Raw genomic sequence first — 23418 nt, forward strand, 5'->3', positions numbered from 1 at the left:
TTCCCCACTCCAGCATCTCTTCGCTTGTGCCATGAATGTCACGACTGCAGCCACAGGCTCCACTAAAGGAGCACGGGCCTTATTACGCCCCCAGGTCACCAATATCCCCTCAGCCTTCACAAAACCCAGCTTACAGAATCAGATACACTGTGTAGCTCGACAAATTACTAGCCGACGGCCTCCCACCCCTGCTCAAAGTTCTCGCATTTTAGCCCTCATGTTTTTTTGTTTTTTTTCCCCACCCCTCCTCCATATCCAATTTGTCAGGTGGAAACTGGGTGTGAAAAATGGTTGTGTTTTTCAATGGAGCCACAGGGGTCTGGGTTGCAGTTTATCGTCGTGTGACTGACTATAAATAAGGCCGATCAGCAATGCCAACGAGATACATCGTAAACATCATATTAATTACGACACTCTCTGAGTGATTACCAAAGATAATTATTCAAAGATCGTTTTGCAAGTGCTCTCTTGGAGAGCGGGATCTAATTTGGCTCTGGCTGAGAGCGAGGCCTGCCACTACCTTTAAAGGAAGGAGACTGACTGGGTGAGTAAACAGCTGAATATAGCAAAGACGCAGCCAATTGGATTTAGAAAGTGTAACAAATAGCTTTGACCCCTGGTGAGTTCAACAGTAACTGAGTCAATTGACTAATCTGATCAGTAGATACCTGAATGGATGACACCTGGTTGCAAGAAGGAATCCATTAAAGGGATTTATTCGTTGTGTGTGTGTGTGTGTGTGTGTGTGTGTGTGTGTGTGTGTGCGTGCACCTCCCTGCACATATGAGGAAGCCTGTTTGTGCGTCTGTTTGTGTGTCTGCAGGCATTTCGACTGGGGTCTGTGTATAAGATCTATCCCATAATTAACTTCTGTATCCTCACACTCATTAGGCCAAGAGCGGGTGGGGGTACTGTAAATACAGCACGCACGTTAAAAAAATAAATAAATAAATAAAAAAAATCAATGCGATTGAGTGATCTGTGCGCGGCCTATCACATACCTGGACCTTCCCTTTGGGGGCGGAGAAAAGCGCCTTGTTTACAAAAACCACCCAAATCTCAAATCCCTTTGCGTCTCGAGCCTGCCACAAACACATGGCTCGGATCACGTGGTCGCTGACATCTGCCCAGCAGCATCACAGCACCACACAGTTGACAGCTTGCATTGTCTAGGAAGTGATTAAGTGGGATGCGAGGCTATTATGCTCACAGATCCTCCGCGTAACAGGCCAAACTGGACTCGGTGATTTGAGCGTTGCGTTCACGGCGCTGCAAACAGAAGCTGCACATAAATGGAGTTCGAATTGAATTTATGTCCATCTGACACTGATGGTGCCCCCCCTACACGCTGCGATTAATAATTCCTAAACAGTAATTGGTAAACTGTAAACAGGACTGCACAGCCCTCTGCCTCCTCGCATCATCCTCTTATCTGTGTCTAGAATCCCGCTCTCTGCCACTAATCCACACGCACGCAGCGTCTCCGGACACCGTGACGCACTTCGCCGCACCGAGAGGTTCTCGGATTAAGTGAGAACAGCAGCCTCGGTGGCCGCAGCTCCGGTGCTCTGCGCGTCACGTCAGGCGAAGGCGTTTAAGCTTTTTTTTTCTTTATTTATTTATTTTTGTTCCAGCCGCGCAAATCCCTCCAGAACACCGATGTCATGCACTGCAAAACTGTACGCGGCTCCATGTCTGAATAAGGCATGGGGGGGATGGAATTATCGTGCACTGTAAAGACACCACTGCAAGAGCAGTGCCAGCAGTGCTGTGATGTGCGTTATAAGACATGTCATATTTCGTCAGGACTGGTTGGTGAGATAAAAGTTGGACCGCAAAGCGAATCAACTTTCGCCCGAAACACTTCCCATCCTCTCTGTAATCTTGTGGTAAATTGAAGTTTACCGCAGGGGAAATCGAGACAAAGTCGGTCAGGCAGGAACATAAAATGACCACATTCACAGAGTCCACGACACGATCGCCTTTGGTGCCGCGATCTGTGGCATGCAGCTGCCCGCGAGCAGGCAGGATGCTGCGGGCGGGCGGGCGCGAGAGGAAAGTTGGAGGATGAGACTCACCTTATGATCGCCGTGTCTCCCTGGCGGATGGTGATGTTGTCGGTGGCCCGCTGCATATCCACGCTCCGGACGGGGAATCCTGTGGGGATAAGACACAGCAGTCTGAAAAAAGAAGCCTGCAATTGCCTCCAACACGTTTTGCGTCCGACTTGCATTTTAAAGCACAGGAGCGTGCTTTTCGGCAGCTATAGATCCAAGGGTAAAAGGGGAGGGAGGAAGAAGAGTAGTTGTCCAGACTTCTCGGGGAACGGGAATGCCTTAAAGTCCAAAGCAGTCCGGAGGGTTTGCGTGAGACGGTTTTCCTGAAAGACTTTTAGGTGCTGTGTTGTGCGGGGGTCCTCGCTCTATAGTCCACTGATGCGTAATGCTCTCCGCGTAAAGGAACGGCACAGCCAGCAACGGCGATGTTCAGACTCTGGGGAAATCACCCCCCACCACCGCCTCTCTCTCTCTCTCTCTCTCTCTCTCTCTTTCTCTCAGATTATCCAGCCGTCTGGCTGTGATGCTCCCCTTATTGGTTGTCAGGACAACAGCACCACCTGAGGTCCCTTTCAGTAAGACACAACTGAGTGAGGACTGAGAAATATGGGCGAAAGAAGTTTCAAAAAAAAAAAAAAAAAAAAAAAGATGGAGGTGGATGTTGAGATGCCCTGTGGAATACTAAAGCTGACCACGACCACAGGTGGTAATCTATACACAATGTGCACCAACCTTCCTGGAGGTGAAGCCAAGCACAATGACACGTTCCCAGCGGGGATCACGACAGTATCATGTTATCATTAGTCTTCAAACAAAGTGCAGGCTCGCATGTGTCCAGTTGTCTGGAGCTGTGGCTCCCAATCATTTCCATGCCAAGCAGACTGCATTGGACCATGATCCCTCCAGCGGGTTAGACTTCCCGTAGAGTAAGTGTGGAGTTTTTAACTTCTGTTTGAAAATAAAAACAAGTCACCATCAGTGACTCTCGTCTTATCTAAACGAACCCACGGTTCTGTATATTCTGCTGTTGCATTCTGTCCTTTCACAAAGGAGCAAAATGAATGAAGTTGAAAAAGAGAGAAGAAAAACAGATCCGAGAGCACAAACACCGCTGACCGTGAACAGCGCGGGAGCCCAGCAGTGAATAGCTTAACCAGACGTAATCACCTCTCGTCTAGACTGCCACGACTGCCATGAGGCTGTAGCTCGCTAGGTAATTACATCCACTTTCAGCCTAAGCAAGGACACAAGTTTCGAAGGTGTGCGCCTCCCAATTCAACAGAAATGTGAATGCAGAAAGAGCTTCTAATTTCACCACTTGCCAATCAAGCAGCGGCTTAATAGGCCATGATCTGATGCTCATTCGGCGATGCGCTTAATGAACTGCAGAGTAAAAATTTAGGCAGTGCATTTAGCATTTTATTTGATTCAGAAAATACATTAATACTCATGTGAATCTTTGTCATTCGTTGCACGGTGCATTTCTGTTTTGTCTCTTGGGGTATTTGGTTAATAATTCAGAATCAGACACATAAAGCCTTTAACTCTACTTCTCTAACTCTGCACATGGATCCAAGCACAGGACTTGGCAAAGATATGGCTTGACTGTAGAATGATTACATATGATGCTAACATCGCACATTTATGCATGATCACCCCTGCTTGTCTCTAAATATAATAAATTGTTCGAGCGCGCATACAGTGAGGAGTAATCCTGTTCTGATCACCGGCAGCCTGATTGAACCAGTGCAAGGAGCTGCGATCACGCCCTATTTCCAGCATCAGCAGATTTTAAGCACCAGATCAGACACAAACCACAGGTTGACAGCCGCCCGTCCAGCAGCTGCAGCCTACTGTGACATGTAGGCTTTACAGCTAGATTAGAGAAAATGGAAGCGCAGATGTACACACGGCTGAAAAGCAATTACAGTGAGGTAATTGATAACGGGGAGTGGATGGAGGTGCTAATGTTAGTGCATTAGTTAAGAGACTAAAATGCTTTCAAGGAGGGATGCTTGCAGAGCTGCTCCCTGCTTTGCCCTTAATAATCAGTGCCTGTTAGGATTTCCTCAAAGCTTCTGGAGGTTTTAGCTATCTTGGACATTATGCAGTTTATGAAATAGCACATGCATTAAGACCACTTAAAACGGGACTGTGTGCTCTGCAGAGGAGAGAGGAGGCAGTCCATCGCATGCAGATATACAAAAGAATGGCTCCCATGTGGCTTTTATCTACATTTTTAGTTAGAAATTCTCAAAAGTCTGTCAGAGGTCTAAGAGACTGTGTGTGTGCGTGCGTGTGTGTGTGTGTAATGAGTAGAAATCTTCTGTGTATGGCAGAGAGATTGAGGAGGGGAGGCCAGGGACATAGCAGCTTTAACCAATTCCTAACAAAAGGCCAGTGATCCCTCGCTCTTCCTCACACTGGAGAGAACACACACACACACACACACACACACACACACACACACACACACACACACAAACGCACATAGGCACACTGTGCTGGAAGACACAGGGGTTATTATCATGCTAGTGGGATGCTCTTGGTTGGGTGGTGGTGTGGTTCAGACAGCAGAAGCGGCCATACATTCTGCTCTGCTGTGTACACAAGAGAAACAGTGCCGAAATACACTGTAAGTAAATACAACAATAGGTGTGCAGAAACATGTGGCCCATTCAGGGAGAAGTCACAGGTTGGCTGTTAGCATTAAAAACGTCTAAGTACCATTTGCAGCTGACAGCCAAATAAACAGAAGATGGCACAGACTAAGCACAAAGATAAAGTTCCTTTATTGTTGAATTTGGTTAACTGCTGATTTGTACAGCACACTCCTCCTCTGAGCCGCCTCCTTTTTTGTCTCTATAATTCAGGAATGGTGACAGGTTCATTATGAATGTGCTGTGCATATATACGGCAAAATGCACGTCAACTCTCCTTTAGCATCTGCTGCAAACACTGCAGTACTGTACCGCAGAACAAAATGTGATTTTTGAGGACAATAGTTAATACATGATACGGTGAGAGAGAGAGAAGCAAACTATAATTGGTATCTTCTATGACAAGCACTGCAGTCTGTGACAGATAAATGATGAAACAACAACGGTATGAGGGGAATTAACTTCTTTGAGGGGAAAGCAGAACATGATCTATTATTCAACTCTGTGTAGTTCAACTTAAGTTGCTGGCAAGGAACGCCCCAGGAAGCAATTTTATTGAAACACACCAGAGACTAATGCAATGTAACTAGAAATCATGTCTCTGCTTCTTCACGCTTGGCAACGGGGCTATCACACTGCATCCCAAATTATGCTGGAGGAGGCGCTTGCTTGGAGGCCGAATTCAAAGCTGCAAACGTTTCCGACATTTGTTAGCGAAACGTGACCGGGCCTCTTGTAATTTATTGACAGAAGGTTTGCATCAAAGGGCAGCCACTATGGAGTGATTTTATTAAGACACATTATGAGGTGCCCTGACTCCCCCCCCCGATCTCATTAGTCATAATGACTCTGGCAGAGCGACTCTGCTCGGGCCCGCCGATCAAAGAGGAGGGCCGCAGAACAGCAGAAAGATGTATGACTCTGATGTCAAGTCCACTCTTAAATCTGAACTGACTCGTGCTTTTCCTGTGATGTCAGTTCGTTCAACATGTGCAAATATCAACACAGAGACATCAGACAATCACAGCTTTGGTCTGTGGCATGAAAATCAAATGGCACCTGCTGTGTTGACTCAGAGCCTGAGAGAGTTTCCACCTTTTTAAAAAAAAAAAAAAAACCCTTTATTTGAAATGGAAAAACAGCAACATGTTGTCGCAAATTTTGGCAACATCAGCCCTCCATCACTACAATAAGAATATGATTTAGTACTATTCACAATCTAGAAGGACTGGTCCATAACACTTTCTTTCTGCGGCATTTGTGCCGCAAATAAGTATAACTAATGACACAGACCGTCCAATCTCATGCATTGTTAAAATGCATGCTGTTTGATGTGATTACAGTATAAGACTAGAGCATAACAACTGGTTTATATGATGCACGTTTTACATGCATTGTTCTGTGTGCTTGTGAAGCGCACTGCATGATTTGCTGTTGTGTATCACGAGTCATGCCGGTTCTTTTCAGTGCTTTGCAATCAAGAATACAACAATGTGATGTCGCAGCATGACATCAGTAAGGCTTGCTGTAGTCTTGCTTCTCCTTTTGGGAATCGTGTTCAATATAGCACATATCACTATGCAGTGTGACAAAGGCTGCACATGATTTTATAACACCATACCATGGCCTGGATTTCATCAGTATTACCTGGATTCATCATCACTTCCTAGATTTCATCATTTGCTGTTTCTCTACAGTGACAGTTACTGTAAGTTATGTACTCCAATTTGAAATACTCTTGCAGAAAAATATAAGGTATGCGCGTGTCAAGGCTTTCTTCGTGGACTGCGTGGTCCATTTAAAGGGGCACTCCACTGATTTTGCACTATTCAGCCTGTGAAAAAAAATTGTATAAGATCATCTGTGGCTCTGGAGGAGCTTTGTGAAGTTTGTGAAAATAACCCTGGTGATGCCGTCGTGATGTCAACAGGGTTATCTCTGCTTGGGCTTGGGGACTACCAATTCACAGCAGGCAAACTGGGCGCTTGGAGTTTGAAAGGCATGGGCTTTTACAAGGAAAGAAGGGTCTAAGGAAACACTATCTATCTTGTTTACTATCTTGTTGCATTACGGGAAGCATGGGATACAGTGTTTTTGGAGCTTGACCCATTCTAAGAAGTAAAAGGGAGGATATCTCAGCCTCAGTTCCCTCGATTTTGACCATTCTTTCTTAAATCCCCTCACAAATCCCCTGCAGCTTTATGGAAGTGCAAGAATAAAATACTGGAGTACTGAACTTAAAGAATAACAACCTTTTCACATTCATACTGACAGATAAATTGGCTTTGTAATTCTCACAGTGACTGGTCCATTATGTCTGCACCTACGGTACCTGCATGCTGTTCGCATTAGGGTTTACAATGGCAAATTAACCCTCAGGTCAGGCCTTCTTGAGGTCTTGCTTGTGTAACAGGCTGTTAGCATGAGCTCCACACAACATATGCTTGCTAAAAGTAGTTGTTTGACAAGTGGGAAAGCAAGATATGGAAATGTGTGTGCAGATGCACACAAACAAATAAAAAAGAAATGGTTTCTTCTGTGCATTTTGGAGGAACTTGTTACTTGTTAGCGGCAACACTTGTCAACTGTAACCACATAAAATGCTGCATTGTGTTCTATTAGGATTGCTGGCCAGGTGAAACCAAAAGCGTCAGCCGTTAATAAAACTACATTTTCGTCTTGACCTTGCGCACAGAAGCAAATATCACACTAAATGCAAACTGCAATGAACTGAAAGTCTGTTCACAGATGGAAGTCACAGTAGAAGGAACAAAAGTGGAGAGGACAGAGTAAAATCGTAACGCACGGCCTAATCATGCATGCACACACGAAAAAACCTACAGTCACATGACATGAGTGACCGAGACCTATAGGCTGCTGCATCAAAGCCAAATGTCCCACTCCATTTTGGCTGCAAATGCAACGTTTTGCCAGTGCGAACATGCAGACTGTGATTTTCAAGTGTGGTGCCTGCATAAAAGGACACACCTCAAAAGGAAAGTACAGCACAAACTTCCAGCTGCCCGGCCACAGCAAGAGCAGCATCTTTGCCTCGATTTGGTGCATTTCCTCGCCGACTGCCACTGAAGCGTGTGCAGCATGCTTCCTCTCTGGCTACATGTAATAAAATGTGAAGTAATCAATAAAGTCCTTTGTGAGCATGCAGCATGTTGAGAAGTAATTTTGGCTGACTGAAATAAAGTTTTCAGCTCCATTAGCTGATGGAGCTGCAGTCCCCCGGAGGCTCAAAGACTCCAAAAATTTGTTTAGTGAAATTCTCTCTGCAGTTTTTCCACCTTCCGCTGAAGTCAGTGGATGATGAAAATAAACTGCTATCGCTGGAAACGTGCACATATTAAAGATCTTCCTAATAAGTCATTCATTCCAAAGACGTTCCGGAAATGTGTTTTCCTTTCTGTGCTTTTTCTTCTGTCATTTGGATTGAATAGGTGTTACGGTTAGGGTTAGCGTTTTGTGTTTCCCAATGTCATTTTGGAATAAACCGCCTTGCAGGTGAATTTCATTTCAAGATGTATTCTCCGTCTTTGGGTGCCAGATCAATACTGGCCTATGAAACACAAACACCAGAAAAGTTTCAACAAGAGGGGGCTTTATAATGGGATTTGGATTCTTCATCCACCTCCATTGGGCACTATCTAACCTCTGCATGAAAACAAATGGCACTCGGTTCTGCCATGAGCTATAGAAGATCAATGGCCCAAGCCGCCCCTCCTATCCCTCGTTTTGTTCAGGCCAAATACGCTCCGTGTCAAGGTAGAGTGGGCTGCTTTAGCCAAACAAGCCCACACGCACCTCCAGTAAGCGCTCGTACATGTGTGTACGAGACAAAAACACTGACACGAGAGATAAAAAGAGAAGGTTTTCTTCTCTTTAAGAAACAGAAGTGCAAGCATAACTTGCCCTGCCGTTCCTATCAAAACCTGGTGCTTGGCAGCAAAATGCATGATACGCAGGAAAAAGGATACCCAGCAACATACTCAGCAGTATGCTGTATCACCACCAACACACACACACACACACACACACACACACATACACACACACACACACACACACGCAACATAACGCACCTTGGCCTGAAGCCTTGTTCTCATCTGTCTTTCTCTCTGTCAGCAGAAACATAAAATGAGGCAAAACGTTGGCTCAAAGCTTGGTACATTGTGGACAACGTGTTAAAGTGATCGAAGTTTAGAGGGAAACTGGCACCGTGAACACTTCAGTGAAACTTCTGCTTCTATTCATTTCGCTCGACTAGAGAAATATTTTTTCGGGTAAAAGCACCAACTTTCCAGCACGCCACCTGATAAGTGAATGACCAATCCCTGGCTGAACATTTATTCAGCACGGCAGGTGCGCGCCGCATTTATAATAGCTCGTTGTGGCAAGAGATGAAAGTGAGTAATGATCACCTGAGTTTTCGAAGTCCTCCCCCCACCCCCCTTACTTTTGGTTAGATTAACATCTGAGTAATGTGTTCTGCATTCCCAAAGATGCTGGTTTAGGCATAGAGCCTACCTGCAGAGGCTGCCAACACTTACTTGCATAAGACAACACACACAAAATACTTCAAAAGACACATTAGGCAGAAAAAAAAGCACTCCAAGTACTTCCTTGCATAAAAGCGCAACCTTGACAAAGTTGAGGCTGCCATGTGAGTGGTGTTGTAGCAGATGTCTAATTGAACTGCAGTTCTGATATTATTTTCTTTGCGCGGAGCTGTGAGCTGGTTTACATGTGAACTGAACAGGGCTGGCTGCCGAAGAGCGATTTCATCCCCCAGACGTTAGATGGTGTGCTCCTGAGATCTACTGGCCAGCTTCTGCACCTGTGCTGTGCAACGTGATCACAGCTAAACGGCCATTTTCTCTTCTGCTTGTACGTTCTGTCGGACAAGCGTCTTAAATATTTGCTTATGTGTCAGCGTGCGCGTGTGTTCGGATTGCCTCGCAAACAGCAATGCACTCTCTGTTTTCTATTTGGTGTTACTCTTCGCCTCCAACTTCCAATAGTTGCTGCGGTCCCAAGCCACATTTCAAATATTTCATGGTGCCTCACAAACCACAGACTTGGACCCACAGAGGTAAAAGCACAAACATTTCCTTAATGACCATGGGATTTTATTTCCCTCTAAGAATGGAGCTTTTTTGGCTTGTGTTTTTAAGAAGGGTGGGCCACTCAATAATACGTGCTTAGCCCATAAATGACCTGGCCAAGGTGTAATTGCACAAAACTTTCCAAACACATTATCCTGTGGTACGTATATTAAGCACCGTGGTGCAACTTTCATTTCTGTTTCCTTTTTTTCCAGCTCATTCACACCCAGCAATGGCCTCTGACTTGGTTCATTTCGCTCAGAGATGAAATACAAAAGCAGTCGTCAGCAAAAATCCCCGAATAACATTCCCAGATGAGGTCGCACTGCACGTAGACGTGTGCTATAAATTTACAGCGCTTATAAATTGCATGAATCCTCAGCACGGTAAGTTAAGGATTAGCAGTAAAACGGCATCGTCCTTTGATGTGGAAGGTATTTTTATCCGCGATCTCAGCCTCTGATTGTTTCATCACGCCTTTGCGCTCACAATTTATCCGTGATAAAGGGGAGAGCAACTGCATCTACTTTGAGTCAATTAGCAATGCAAATGCCAGAGCGCCCCATGGTTAGGAAAGCCAATCATGGGCCGCATCACATCTCTACACTGACATAATTTGACCTCATCTTCCAGCAACTGTACGTTATTCATCTCCTCTAGCGGAGATGATCACACGCCGCCTCTGCCCCCCACCCACACAACATCCCCTCAATAGTCTTGCAAAAGAATTGCTGTGAGTTGGCCGCTGAGGGTCGTCCCTCCTCTTGCCATTCAGTTCTATTAGAGAGTCGAGGCACAGAGAGGCCGTGCCGAGGAGGATCGGCTGGCTGCAGCTGTAATGTTCAAGGTGAAAACCTACGGGGCAACAAGATGAATCCCCTGCACAAGCACAAGGATGTACAGTCTGACAGATCGAAGGAGCTCGTCCTTGTGAGCGCAAAGAAACAGTAGGACTGCATGCAAGACTACGTCCATGCAAACCACCATGTCACCGCTCTTCACTTAAGTTTATGTTCCTCTCAGCTGCTAAATTGCTGGATGCATTTCAAGAAGTGATGGATGACTAATTAAGACTTTCAGAGTTGTGTGCAGACACCAAACGACTCTGAGGAGCATCTACATAAATTAAAAGCAGTGGTGTGAGATTGCCTCATTCATGCACAGATTTATTCTTTTTAATGAAAGTTTGTAAACTTAAAGGCTTCAGATATTTTCAGCTACTTGCCGATAGTGAAATTAATATAAACTACAGATTGTTTGGACAGTTATTCCGCTGAGATGACTGCTTGTTGGACAGAAATGAACAGGAGGAGCAGATGCTGCCAGTTAACATAAACATTTTAATTAGAGTGCTGCAAAAACATACTCAACCCAGAAAGCACTCAGCAAGCAGAGCTCCACCAAAGCTGCACAAACCTTTAAATGTGTTTTCTGGTAACAGAAAATGATTAAAAGCCTTCTCAGTGATAGATGTACTTATTTGTGGAGAGTACTTACAGTAAATCCTTGGAATAGTATTACTTCAAGCCAAGTTGAAATTTATAAAACATTTTTCAGGATCAACCACAGAAAAGGTTAGATAACCTATGTGGGAGGACTAGTGAAGAAGTTTTTTTTTTTTTCCACTGTCATCAGTTTCCTGCCTCTCCTTGCACTTGGGTCCTCACTGCATTCTTACAGCTGACCTTTAAAAGTGACAAATCAAACTCAGTTAGAAGCTGAAACTTCCAACTGGTTAGTCTCAACAAATGTAACTTTAACTTGGTGAATTAACTAATAGGCACAAATATTCCATGTTGTGACAATATAAAAATAAGAGTTATTCCAACTTGGAATAACTGAAGTGGTGAATGTAATTAAGGTAAGATTTACTTAAGGATTATAATTTGGATTTCTCTCCACTTTTCTGTTTTTGCATCTTAACTATCACTTTTCATTGTATTTTTAATGCTTGAATCTTTTCTCAGGCCTCTCTGCAACATGAAACTTAATTTAACAAACAAAACACTGCAGTTTCGGATGGCAATAAACATGTTTATTCTTCCATCCGTGATTACACTATATTGTGCAACCCTTGCTGTCAAGCAAGCAGCCAAGTATAAGTAAGTAGTTCTGTATTCCCAACAGATGTTATCATACAGCTTTATTTACTTGGAGTCTAAATCAAATACAGACCAACATGTGAAGCAAAGGGCTGCAAAAATCCCAAGAGCTCAGAGCCCTTGTGTTCCCCTCAGATGTTCCTTGGCAGCATGTACACCTACAAACAGTAACACTTTATTCAAAAGGGTGTGCATAAGACTGACATGACACTGTCAAAACAATGGCCCATCACCTGAAAACCATGAACATGAGTCTCAGAAACTCATTTACACACATTTAATGACATCTTAATCACAAATTCGAATTGTACCACTGTGGTTGAGGTCAAGGAAATGATTGGTAAAACTTGGATTATTTGCAGCCTTTTGCTTCAAACTACCTTCATGCAACTTGACAGTTAGGCCAGCTATGGTTTGTTTATGACAGGTTATGTTGTCTTGGTTAATGTCATGAACACTCATAAAGACCATTCAGTCTCATGGACACCTCTTCAGATAAAGTGTTACTCACTTCCCAGCATTCCCTGGGAACTCCATGTGAAGTAGCTCACACTACCGATCTCTGTAAATTGTACTTGCCGGAACCCCCTGCTGAGATTGTTGCATGCATCGATCCTGCAGTAGTCAGAGGTGTTTGCTTTGAAAATGCAATTAGTGTGATTCTTATAGCTCAGAAGTTCCTTTTAAAGTAGGAGGAACATCCAATAAGTAGGTTAGCTACCTGCCCGGGCCTGTCATAAATCCCCTTAACATTCTGACGGCCCATCTTCGGGCCGTCAGAATGTTCAGTATGTTGTCCATGGACTGTTTTCAAAGGTTTGTACTCATGTTATACATTGTTGGAAAGCTGCCTAAGCATACTGTTCAAAAAGATAAGTAAAATGGTATTTTTCTATGGTACTGTTATCAATATTTATTGAACTTAGACCAGTGTAAGGCTTTGTGCTGTGGCCCCATGTGTCCCAGCATTTTTCCAGCAAATAAGACCAAGATATAGTCATCTCCAGGCATCTATTTGCAACAAAAATAGTTCAAACTTGTATTAATGCTGCCTTCAGTTTACTTTGGGCATGAGCCGAATAGGCATTTTATTCTATTGTTACAGGGATGGGAAACATCTGATTGTTGTCTTTATTTAGCCTGCACACTGCAGCCATTCACTGATAATAAAGTATATGACCAGATACAGAAAAACAAACAAACAAACAAAAAAAAACTGCTCTGTGGCAACATCTGGTTTGAGGAAAGATAAACACAACCCTATTTTTAACAAGCTCCAAAGATTTAACAGGAAAACACAGCAAGCATCTTCTTCTTACTGCACTGTTACTGAAGAAGTTACGGTACAGCAGCACCACTCGATGCTAAAAGGCCGCCAGTCATATTTTGGTAAACTGCATGTGAACGGCAGTTGGAAAGGCTGAGTCTGTGCTAAGAAGGATTTAACCCATGAATAAGTGGGCGAAAACCCACACAAGAACTTCTTAGTAAGCTTTACCAAAACCACAGATGTAAAACGACCCTTTGGAAGAGACTAAACAGACTGAACGCACAAATCTAAACTGTTCGTTTCCCAAGCAGTCCATTGTGCCTCCACATCTTATCTCTCCACCCTCCCACCCTAAGTCTTACTCCATCCTTTTCTCCTTGTCGCCCCTGTGTGTCTAGCTTCCGGAGATGAATAATGTAGACCCCCTCATTGTTTTGTATGAACAGAGTAATTCCCTGGATGAGATTCTCTCTGAGGACTGGAGAGCCACAGGCCTATCTCCAGGCCCTCCCCTCTAATCTGCATTCTCCCTCTGTTCTCCTAATTAGGGGGCCATGGACACAGTAATTGCAGTCAGTTGTTGCAGATTTCTCATTTTGGTCCTCCCTCGTGACACATCCTTATCTTCCTCATCCCTACATTTTTTTTCTCCCCAAGTCCTACTTCTTTTCATCCTCGTGATCTTCGTCATTTTTCTTTCTTCGCTCACCATCCTCATCATAAACATGTGTTTTTTTTATCTACATTGTCAGCAACAGAGGCAATGGAGGGAGGCTAAGGGGCAGAGCAAGTAATTAAGGGAGTAAGAAATGCCAAAAGCCTCAAAAGTCAATAACAACCCAACATAAAACCTTGAATGACTCATTGCTTATTAGGTGTTAAGAGGGAAACTGCAGAAGCTTCATTTCTTGAGATAATAGCCTTATTTCATATCTACTAATGCAGACTAAACTAGAATCTGCTCTCTAAACCTCCCCTGACAGAAATTAATATATCTGCGTCTCTGGAGAATTACAGAGTAAATGTGTTGAGCAAAGTAATGACAAGCCCAGGGTCCCGGGTACAGCATCCAGCAGATATTCCCCACCTACATATAACAGATATACAGCGTTATAATCCAAAAGGATGAAACAGTACTCTCTTGTCTGTTAACATTCGGGCTTCATTAGGGTCATCATCTCAAAGAAACCAGCTCTCTGTGCTATCCTAGCCTTCTTGTACCACTCTGGCCGTGTTCGGTCGGTCAACAGTGCTGCGACAAGAAAAAAAGAAAAAGCAAACCCCATATTCATTTCAATGAGACCAACGTGTTGAACCAGAACAGACGGGCACTGTCCAGGGAACTGTACTTGTTTTTAAGCCATCTTCAGCTACAGTCAAAACGCACTGGTCATATTTCAAGGAACACAAAATGCAACAAGGAGAAATATGTGCAAACCTACAGCTCTGGTGTATTATTTAATGGTATTAATGAATATTAAGACATATCAATGCCATTTATCTGGATCAATAAAATGAACATACAAAGTTGCATGCAGCTTGAACTTTGCTATCCCTGCAAGGAGAAGGAAATGTTAACTCATTGGCTGTGATCTGTCTGCTGAGTGGAAGTGATATTTGACAATTCTTCATTGTGTAAACCAACCAAACAAAATGCATTAAAGCAGGCAATTTGAGGTTTTCAAAGTCATCCCATTAAGCTCAGACGGATTCCACAGAGAGTTCCCGCTGAATTGGTGCCTGTCCACATGTCCTGGAAGATTTTAACATCCCAGACAAATCAGAGAAATCCCGGTCAAATATTATCTGTGTTCACAGAACTTGCTTTTACATGTTTTTGTGGCTAAGTGATGAACAGGGACAACAGTTTTTGAAACCGGTCCAGTGTTGAGCAAGAGTTGTGAAATGGGCTATCAAAGAACGTCCACTAAAAGTGTTTTTGTTTTGTTTTTGTCACTGACAGGCTCAGGCTGTTATTCTAAGTGTCTGACAACATTATGGAAAGGATCCCTACAGAGACAGACCTTTTTGTTAAAGAGTAAGATCATTTTTGTTTAACCAGAAGCAGCCGCTGCATCACTCTCGCCAAAAGCCACCAGACTCCATTTACAGAAACAGTCAATTTTCTCACTGTGAAACACGCAACAGACGCAACAGACACAAAATAAAATATCCACACTTGTTAGCAATCTAGCATAATAAGAACCTTGATAAACTAACGTCTGTATTATCACATTATTACTGAACAGGCAGAAAACGGGTGTATTTTCCATTAAACTGCATTAAATCACATTTAACTTGTTACTGCTACCTTCATCTGTTGGCCAGGGGATGTTATATAGTGCCATGTGGCTCCCTCAGTAGACAATGTTCTGTCCCAGTTCACAGTCTGCCTCTTTCAAAGTTCACATTTCAATACTACGTAATTTTTAATTGGTTGATGAGGCAGTTTGCCACAGGAGGCTCGTCCCAGTGGAGCAAAGTAATGTTCACCCTGCTGCCGTCTGGCAAGCGACACAGACGGATCAGCTGCCGTACAACCATCCCACAGAGCAGCTTCTGTCTTCTGGCTGTGACAATCCTCAATTCATCCTCCACACTCAACAACAGACAAAGTCTCTTTCTATTACTTATTATTTATTCATCCATTTATATAATGCTTTCGAGTTGTAGCTACAACTAGCATTTTGTTCTACAACCCTGAGCTGCAGAATGATTAGGTCTACCATATTCTCAAACGGGCCCTTGAGTGTGCCGCACGTTCATGCACACGCACATGCATGTGCTTATGCACGCGGCATAAGAAATTTCATCAGGGTGGAGGACAATTATTTCAGTGCAGAGCATTCCTTTAACATGGATTCTGTAAACACAGCGTTTTCGTTTCCTTTCTTAGCCAAAATCTGGATGACACAAGTGATTGTGATTGGTTTATGTGGCCCTCAGTATCCCAACATCTATTATCCACACATGTATTTAGTCCTGTCCATCCCCTGATCTGTCCTTTTAGTATCAAACATCCACCCTCGGTAGACTTGAAAGACCTACAAAAAAGAACAGCAGCTGCAGTCAACTTGAATTTATGTTGGTCACTATGGATATCTAGTGATGGTAAGTTTTCGTAGTGTCAAAGACAGCCAAAGAAACCATGGAAACCGCTCCTGCAGAGTAATCCACTTCTAAAAGTTAGCTTCTGTGTGCTCTGTATTTTCAAACTGCCATAAATTTGCCCAAATTAGGCTAAATACATAAAGGTAGGCACTGAACCCAGATTCACATATTATTCAGCCCTAAGGTAGGTAAGATTTATATATATATATTTGAGTTTTGCAACCTTTACACACTGTAATGGATTTTAAAGTAGCTGGTGGAACCCAAAACTAATTTCTTAAACAAATTTAGATACATTTCTGAATCTGAGGGAATTCATGCTTAAATACACTTCGATCATAGTGGGTAAAAATAGCAATTAAATGAAATTAGCCTTAATAAAATAGAATGCAATGCAGCAATCCAATCTAAAAACACAGTGACATGCTTTAATGTCAAATTCTAAATATTTACCTTCTTTTTTCCAACTGTATGTGTGCTCAACTCGAAAGTCTAATTCTTCAACCAGAGCCTTGAAGGCATCTGCTCACTTGTTTGGTTCACATTTTCACAAATTTATACAGAACACTGTCGGCTCAGCATTCAGTGTGAAGAGCAGAATGTACCAAAGTAAAGTGGTGAGGGGAGAAGAGAGATGACATGTGGCAAATTTATGACCCCATACGGACGCACGCCCACACACGCGCACACACACACACACACACACACACACACACACACACAAACACACACCTATTAAGGGGCCAGCCAACCAATGTACAGCAGAAATACAAAGCAGCATGGAGTTGTTTTTTACTTTTCATATCAATGCTGACCAGCCCACCAGGCGACCGCCCACCGTTCCAGTTGGCCAGTCTGCCCCTGGTGCCTGATTTTGCCATGCATACATTACTGCTGTTTTTGTCATAAATATAAATGACAAAAACAACACTTCCTATGGTGCTTTCTTCTATCTGCTGTCTCAACTCCCAGTACTTTTCACAAAATGTAGTTTCCAGGACCACCAGGACACATCTCAGCTCTCCGCTTAGTCCCGACCTGCACAGTTATGATTATCATCCCATCAGCCTCACCGCACTTAACCAGGTAAGTGCAAACTGTTTTCGACAAGAATATGTCAAAATGGATTGTCAAGTTTTTTTTGCAAATTATCCCGTTCTGTTTTATTTTTGTTTTTACATTTCCATTTTCAATTTTTATGTTTTGTTTTTGGAATTGGGGTTGTTCTTTGACTCCACTACATTTCAGAGGGCTTCACTGTCCTCACTTCACTATGTTTATCCCACATCTGTAGTTGACTGGTTACTTTTCAAATCAAGACTTCACAATCAATAAAATAAATAAAACTACAAATAACAAAACTCTGACAAGCTTGCTTAGAAAAACAGTGTGTAATTGGGACCACTTGTTTTCCAAATGTCTGTGAGGTGTTACGAATTTCACCAAGAGATGAACCTTCTCACATGTTTTCATTGAAATAACTATTGAGGCCCATAGAGGTAAAGGTATCCAACATTTTCCAAAAAAAGAGCAAATATCAAAGAAAATTGTGAAAAAATATGCAGATTCGTTTTTTTCCCTCTCCCATGAATCAACCCCTAGGTTGGTAAACAGTGGAGCAAACTAACAAACTGTATATAAAAGTAGCTCCACCTCAAGCAGCTCCAGCAGTGCTCTCATTAAATAGTGCTTCATGGCTCCTGGTTTCCTCTTCTCCTCTCTTTTTAGATTACATGGATGACATGATGTCCAGTCATTTATGACTATTTCACACTAAATGTTTGTTACCATTTTTAACAAAAGCAACTCTACTCCCCTTGCTGACATCTTCCACGACCTTAAATTGCTCTTACACAGCACAACCTGATTCGCACAGCACTTTCACATGCAACAAAATCAATCCGAAGACAGAACAAAACAAAGGACACATGCAGGGAAAAACAAAACAAAACAAAATGAGTGAATTAATAAATTAATAAAATCACACGGTTAGACAAATTACACAAAGACAACAAACGCCTTCAAAGGCTACAGAGGAAATATGTGAGCCAGTTAGATTTTCTACAAATAATAGAACAAAGTGCATTTTAAGCTGACTATTTATTAAATAGGAGAAACACACGGCATATCTTTCACGGTTTGAGTCATTCTCTAAAAGACCACTAAACCATGTCCTCTTACTGTCCAACCACCAAAATCCAAATGGGAGAAGCTCTGAATGAAAATATTTAAATGCTCATCTGAGTAGTGGGTGATTTATCATTTGTGCCCCAGATTTTGCCTCTCAGGCAACATACATAATCTCCTTATTGGAGGTTGTTGGAGCTGTATGCAGTTTGTGAGGAAGACTGCAGCCACTACTCAGGGACTCAAAAATCACTGAGCTGTTTCTATTTACAGATAATTCTCCTAAAAAGACACTACAACTGATGACTAATGAACTATAATGCAGTAAAAGACAGTGCTCCTTTTTGTAAAGATGGAAATAAAACACTCTTTATTGAGTATCAAGGATCACTGCTGACGTTGGAAATCGTAGTTTGAAAATGTTGTCAAGTATAACAAGACCACAACATTATTTATCAAAAGAAATATCCGGTCTCTACCAAGGAAATTATAGATTTGGTAATACATTACCACACAGCAACACAGAATTTATATAAGCTAAAAAATAAGTATATTGCTTGTATTTACTCTGAGATCATTGTGTCCACCCCACTTCTGAAGCTAAGCCTACACCCTTGCTTTATTGTATTCATTAGGCCCTGAGGGAGGCTGACCCGATTGTCATCAGTGGATAGTCTCACAAAATATTGGGTTTTTGGATAATGTTTCCTAATGAGAGCATATAGATGAAGAAAAGGATTGGATCAAATATAGAGCCTTGGGGGACCCCATGGGAAATGCAAAGTAATGTTTTGGAGGCATACAGGGGGGCTTTTTAGCTATTGCTTAGGAATCAATCAAAATAAATATGTCAGCAAAATATATAATATAACATAATATGCAATACAGTAATCCCTCGCTATATCGCGCTTCACTTATCGCGGCTTCGCTGCTTCGCAGATTTTTTTTACAGTGTTTTTTTTTTACAGCGCTTTTTTTTTACAGTGCATTGTGCTCTGAATCCTATTTGGCTCAGTGGCTTCACTGTTTAGAAGTGAAAAGTTGATATTTTTATGACAGTTTTCGTTTCTGAACATTCTGCCAAATTTGTTTGCAATTTTTCTCCTTGACAAAACCCACAATGTCGAAGAAGCGTTCTGCGCCGACAAAGGGGCCTCCAGACGCACCGAAGAGGCCGAGGAAGATGCTCACTATTACAGAAAAAGTTAAACTTTTGGACATGCTGAAGGACGGTAAAAGCTATGCGGCTGTCGGGCGTCATTACGGAATAAATGAATCTTCGGTTTGTTACATAAAGAAGGAGGAAAATAAAATCAGGGCGACAGCAGCAATAAACTTTAACACGGATGCAAAAAGAGCTGTGACAGTCCGCAACAAGGCCATCGTAATAATAGTAAAAATGAAGATATATCTACTTCGCGGATTTCACTTATCGCGGGTTATTTTTGGAACGTAACCCCCGTGATAAACGAGGGATTACTGTAATGTCATCCAATGCCATCCGAGCTGTGGTCTGCTCACAGATTGTCCTCAGTTCAACTCATAAAATTGACCGCAGTGACCCATCGTCTGCTTACATTTCCAACAACAAAGGGAAATAAAGGCAAATTTGGATTGGTAAAGTTGAAAAAAAAGAAAAGAAAAAAGAAAAAAAAATATATATATATATAAAATCAGCTGCACAGCTTTGGTACACACTGCTTATCAATGAAGGCAGGAAAATAAACTGTAGAGATAACAGCGGACTGCAGTGTAGCTCCCATGCGCTATTACAAAGCACAATGGTTTTGTCAGGTACACTGTAATTGAAAAAAGTAAATGACAGTGTGGTGCAGTCCTATTCTCTCTGGGGGTATCTTTTTAATGTATTTTTTCTATTATTTACTAAAATAGTGTGGCACAAGTGCGCTAAGATAGGGACTGTGCTTAATGCTTTACACTCATTCAACACAAATGCTCACGGGTGTCGTGAGTGTCCAGCAGATCCCTGACTTTAAAAGAGTTGTGCCTTCTCTCCCTGAGCTAGCAACCTTTGCAGAGAGCTGCTGCCGAGAAGGAAGGAAGAGAGACAGAGAGGAGAGAGGAGGTATAGAGGAAACTGGGGAAGGTCAGGAGGGAGTGGAGGTGACCTGATTCACACAGACACACACACACACACACACACGAGCATTCACACCAAGCATAATCTATCACTACATTACTCATCATTCCTGCACCTGCCATAATGACCCAGAGCCGTCTGTTATGGTAGAAGCCAGAGGTGAGTTCTGGGGTAGTAACGCACACATACAGGCACACACACACAGACACACACACACACACACACACACACACAGTGCACAGACACATGTGCAGATCCTTGTGGTGCAGAGCAGCACTGCAGGTCCATCTGCTGCTGCTCTCGCTCCAGTCGGGAAGCCAGCAAAGGGCAGTGGACAGCTTGCCCTGCCTGATGATTACAGGTTTTCACTCGAGACCACCCGAAACGTTATTTCCAACCAATCCGCACCCATGACTCAAGTGAACATCACCTGCAGTTCAGGCTGCTTTAGGTAAAGAAGATAAAATAAACAAAAACATTTAAAAAATGTAAATACGGAGATAACTTAAAAAAATATATTCATGAGCGCCTTTAACCTTCAAGTGTGCAGATTTAGTTCATTTGGTTGCTAGTTTAGCTTGCATCAAAACAGACGGTGTCAACTGGATACTGCTAGGTCGAAGTTGTTCTCGACACCATCTGTCCATGACAACTCTAGCACAACTGTAGGTCTTCTCGCAGCTGGCAGCTACTCCAGAAGATCATTTAAATCAGCATACACTCATCTTATTAGTCTAAATCACAAAGTGGTGATGCAGTCATCCCAAACTGAGAGAATGCACAGCTGCCCTATTTGGCTAAAGCAAATTAGAAATGCTATGCTCCTACACAGAAGCAAGCGAGCACGGTGTCTGTAGAAGGCAGAACTTCGCAGCGATGGCTGAACCTATTTAGCACTTTTGCCCTCACCAAGAGAAGGACATTTAACCACTGGTATGGTATCATATACACTGTAGTCCCTGAGTGTTAGAGTAGCAATATGTTTTTCATTGTTTTGGCTGTAGTCCAGCACAAAGGATGAATGACTCCAAGGTTTAAGTGCTGACTTTCAGCTTTAAGGATGTTTGGAGGTGTTTGCATCCATTTGGGTGAACAGTGTCGGACTCAGCCGTTCTCAGCCTTGGGGGGCATGCATAAAAAGGGCTACCATTTTACACGGTTCATCGGATGTGGATGCAAACGCCCACACATTAAACCTCGGAGTCAGCACTTTAATCTCATAGTTATTGTTTCGTTGCAATTCCAATTTGCTGGAGTACGAAAAAGCAAAACTTTCCTCGGACTCACAGGCTGCACTGTAATTTCTGAGTTGTGAGAAGAAGGTGGCAGCTTCATAGTGTGTGTTTTTAAAGCTATGGGGGGATAGTTTTGTGGACAGTGCCTATCTAGAAATCATTATTGAAAGGTGTATTTTAGATTCTAACCATGGGTTACACAGTCATTACAGTAACTGCAGTGTAAATACAAATCTGATGTATTATGATTTAAAAGACAATTACACTAACTGCTTTGTTCATTATGTCTCTGTTGTACATCACTCTTGATGAAAATTTGGTATTCAAATTTGTTTTCAAAGCTGCAGCTCTGTAAAATCAAGCTTATTTTTATGTTTTCATTGAAGATGGTGCAAGCATATTGCTTTGGTTTATCTCTTGGGTTGTAATTGACAGATGGTCCTAACATAACCACAGAATGTTCTCTCTTTGAAGACAGAAATTAGAGAGGCACAAAGAGAGTGCAACAAGAAATGTAATGGGAATGAATAAGACATTTGCAAAACTGACATTGCATTCTGTCGTGATTTATGCATGTTTTGATTGATTGATTTGTTTATTTAGGTGTCCTGAACCAAATGGTGCTCAGACTATATCAGCTCACTGCACTGTAAATGTGACAATTATCATTATAAATTGTTTTGTATTGTAACCCTAGCCCTTAATGGAAAGCAAATAAGAAAAAAAGAAAAAATCTAATCTTATCAACTGTCCATTAGATCAAATGTGGGTTTCTCAATCAGTTTCTCAAGTTTTTGTTTGTGTATTTTTTTCTTTACATGACATGAATTTGTCCTGTGATATTCTTTAATTTACAGTCTGTGCCACGATCATCGCCTGGCCTGGGCGTCCAGGGCTGTAGCCTTGAAGAGTTTGCCACGATGGCAGTGTTGTAATTTTGCATCTTCAGAGAAAGGAACGGAGGCCAGACCACTCAGAGAGGGTTTACAGGAAAATACTGTCATGGTTTTGGGGTCGCTGAGCCAGTTTCCTGTTTTATTTTGAAAGTTGCTCTCCTTGTGTTGCTTCCTGTGCTTGTGTGTTTTCCCGCCTTTGAGACTATTGATTAGTTTGAGCTTTCCCTCATTAGCTTTCCCTCCCTCGTGTGTTTTAGTCTTTGTTTTCCCTCACCCCTTGCCAGTTTGTCTTCGTACCTTGTATGTGAAGTGCTCCAGCCCTTTGCAGTGGTTTCCCTGAGCTTTTTGGAAATTTGCTTTGTTTTTCCTGGACCTTGCCTGTTTTTGGACATTTGAGTCCTTACCTGCTTCCTGCTGGATTTTTTCACCTGTTAGGGCTGTCGTCTCTGGCTTTGACTCTTGCCTGTCTCACCATACAGTTACAGCCCTTCTGTTCTTTGCTCTTTATGTAATAAACCATTTGACCTGCACCATGTCTGCCTCCCTAGTCTGCATTTGAGTCCTACCTCTTGTTTCCGTGTACTCTACTTGTACAAATGCTACAAATACATGGAAATACTTTTGCCTTATTGGCTGATAAGTCTCTGTCTTTAATTGATAGGGGAATGCAAGCTATCTCACACAGTCAGTCACTCATGAATATAAGAAGATTTTTTACGATAAAAGGGAAACAAATGGCACATAC

At 42.5% G+C, this 23418-nt stretch overlaps 1 protein-coding gene across 1 annotated transcript in view; it reads right to left on the reverse strand.

Annotated features, from left to right (window-relative positions):
- Nucleotides 1-2436, reverse strand: part of LOC121608976 (limbic system associated membrane protein) — a 186961-nt gene extending 184525 nt beyond the window's left edge. The window contains exon 1 of the mRNA XM_041940442.1: nucleotides 2079-2436. Coding sequence (XP_041796376.1) covers nucleotides 2079-2233 — 155 coding nt within the window. The 5' untranslated portion in view covers nucleotides 2234-2436. The remainder of the gene's footprint in view (nucleotides 1-2078) is intronic.
- Between the last annotated feature and the right edge of the window lie 20982 nt (nucleotides 2437-23418).

Source organism: Chelmon rostratus, chromosome 7, assembly GCF_017976325.1.
Source record: "Chelmon rostratus isolate fCheRos1 chromosome 7, fCheRos1.pri, whole genome shotgun sequence".
Classification (NCBI taxonomy): Eukaryota; Metazoa; Chordata; class Actinopteri; order Chaetodontiformes; family Chaetodontidae; genus Chelmon; species Chelmon rostratus.